Genomic DNA, 1,819 nt, shown 5'->3' on the forward strand with positions numbered 1-1,819 from the left:
GGTCTGCGCCCGCCGAGAGCGCCCCGGCGCCGGGAGGCCCGGCCCGCGGCGTCCCCTGCGGCTGCCTCCGAGCGGCGCGTGAGAAACTTTTCCTGCGCGCCCGGGCGTCGCGGGCCGAACCCGCTCGCGCGCGCCCCGCGGACCCGCCGCCGTGGGGCGCGGGGGGAGGCCCGCGGCGCCCCCCTCCGCCTCCCGTCGGGGCGCAGCCCGGCGCGGTCGGGGCCGGCACCCGGGCGATGGCCGCGGAGCTGGCGATGGGCGCCGAGCTGCCCAGCAGCCCGCTGGCCATCGCGTACGTCAACGACTTCGACCTGATGAAGTTCGAGGTGAAGAAGGAGCCGCCCGAGGCCGAGCGCCTCTGCCGCCGCCCGCCGCCCGGCTCGCTGTCCTCGACGCCGCTCAGCACGCCCTGCTCGTCCGTGCCCTCCTCGCCCAGCTTCTGCGCGCCCAGCCCCGGCGGCGGCGGGGGCGCGGGGGCCGGCGCGGCGCCGGCCGGGGGCGCCGCGGGGCCGCCGAGCGGGGGCCCCAGCGCCGGCGGGGGCGCCCCGGGGAAGCCCGCGCTCGAGGACCTGTACTGGATGGGCGGCTACCAGCACCACCTGCACCCCGAGGCCCTCAACCTGACGCCCGAGGACGCGGTGGAGGCGCTCATCGGCAGCGGCCACCACGCCGGCCACCACGGGGCGCAGCACCCGGCGGCCGCCGCGGCCTACGAGGCCTTCCGGGGCCACGGCTTCGCGGGCGGCGGCGGCGCGGACGACCCGGGCGCCGGCCACCCCCACGGCGCGGCGCCCGCCGGCCACCCCCACGGCGCGGCGCACCCGCACCCGCACCCGCACCCCCACGGCGGCGCGGGCCCCCACGGGCGCCTGGAGGAGCGCTTCTCCGACGCGCAGCTGGTGTCCATGTCGGTGCGCGAGCTGAACCGGCAGCTGCGCGGCTTCAGCAAGGAGGAGGTGGTGCGGCTGAAGCAGAAGCGGCGCACGCTCAAGAACCGCGGCTACGCGCAGTCCTGCCGCTTCAAGCGGGTGCAGCAGCGGCACATCCTGGAGAGCGAGAAGTGCCGGCTGCAGGGCCAGGTGGAGCAGCTGCGGCTGGAGGTGGGGCGCCTGGCCGCCGAGCGGGACCGGTACAAGGAGAAGTACGAGAAGCTGGCGGGCCGGGGCGGGCCCGGCTTCCCGCGGGAGTCCTCGCCGCCCCGGGCCGCGGCCAAGGGCGCGCCCGACTTCTTCCTGTGAGCGCCGGCCCCGGACGCGGCGGCGGGCCCGTCCCCCGTCCCGGAGGCCCCTGGCCGGCCCCGGCGCCGACCGCCGCGCGAGCCCGAACCCCGGCGGCGGAGCGCGGCCCCGGCGCCCGCGCGCCCCTCGCGCCCCCGCGTCCCGCGCCCCCGCGCCCCCCTGCCGCTGCCTTTTCTACGCCCCTTTTTGCAGCGTCTTGTTTTATACATTTGTGCCGCTGCCCGGAAGGGCCACCCGGCGCCAGCCCTGCCCGCCGTCCCACGGACCCGCGTCCCCGCATGCGCCCCTGGCTCGAGGGGCCGCGCGCGCCCGCGCCCGCGAGGGGCGCCCCGTCCGGCCCGCCGAACCCAGGGGCGGAAACCGCGGGGGCTGCCCGACCCCCGCTGCTCCGCGCCGAGCCGAGCCGAGCCCGCCGAGGGGCGCGCGGCCTTTCCCCGCGAAACCTCTCAAGGGGCGGCCGGAGCCTCCCGGCCCGGGCCCCGGCGCGCGCACGAGGGCCCTGCAAGTCCTTTAAACCGCGGCCGTCTCGCGCGGGGGCGGGGGGGGGGCGTGGGGCGGGCGGGGCCCCCACCCGCGCTGGC

At 80.3% G+C, this 1,819-nt stretch overlaps 1 protein-coding gene across 1 annotated transcript; it reads left to right on the forward strand.

Annotated features, from left to right (window-relative positions):
• The first annotated feature begins 236 nt into the window (after positions 1 to 236).
• MAFA (MAF bZIP transcription factor A) lies at positions 237 to 1,238 on the forward strand. The gene has a single exon (XM_037494816.1). The coding sequence runs from the start codon at positions 237 to 239 to the stop codon at positions 1,236 to 1,238; it is 1,002 nt and encodes a 333-aa protein (XP_037350713.1).
• The last annotated feature ends 581 nt before the right edge of the window (positions 1,239 to 1,819 follow it).

The sequence above is a fragment of the Talpa occidentalis genome, unplaced genomic scaffold (genome assembly GCF_014898055.3).
Source record: "Talpa occidentalis isolate TD23 unplaced genomic scaffold, MPIMG_talOcc4v2.1, whole genome shotgun sequence".
Taxonomy (NCBI): Eukaryota; Metazoa; Chordata; class Mammalia; order Eulipotyphla; family Talpidae; genus Talpa; species Talpa occidentalis.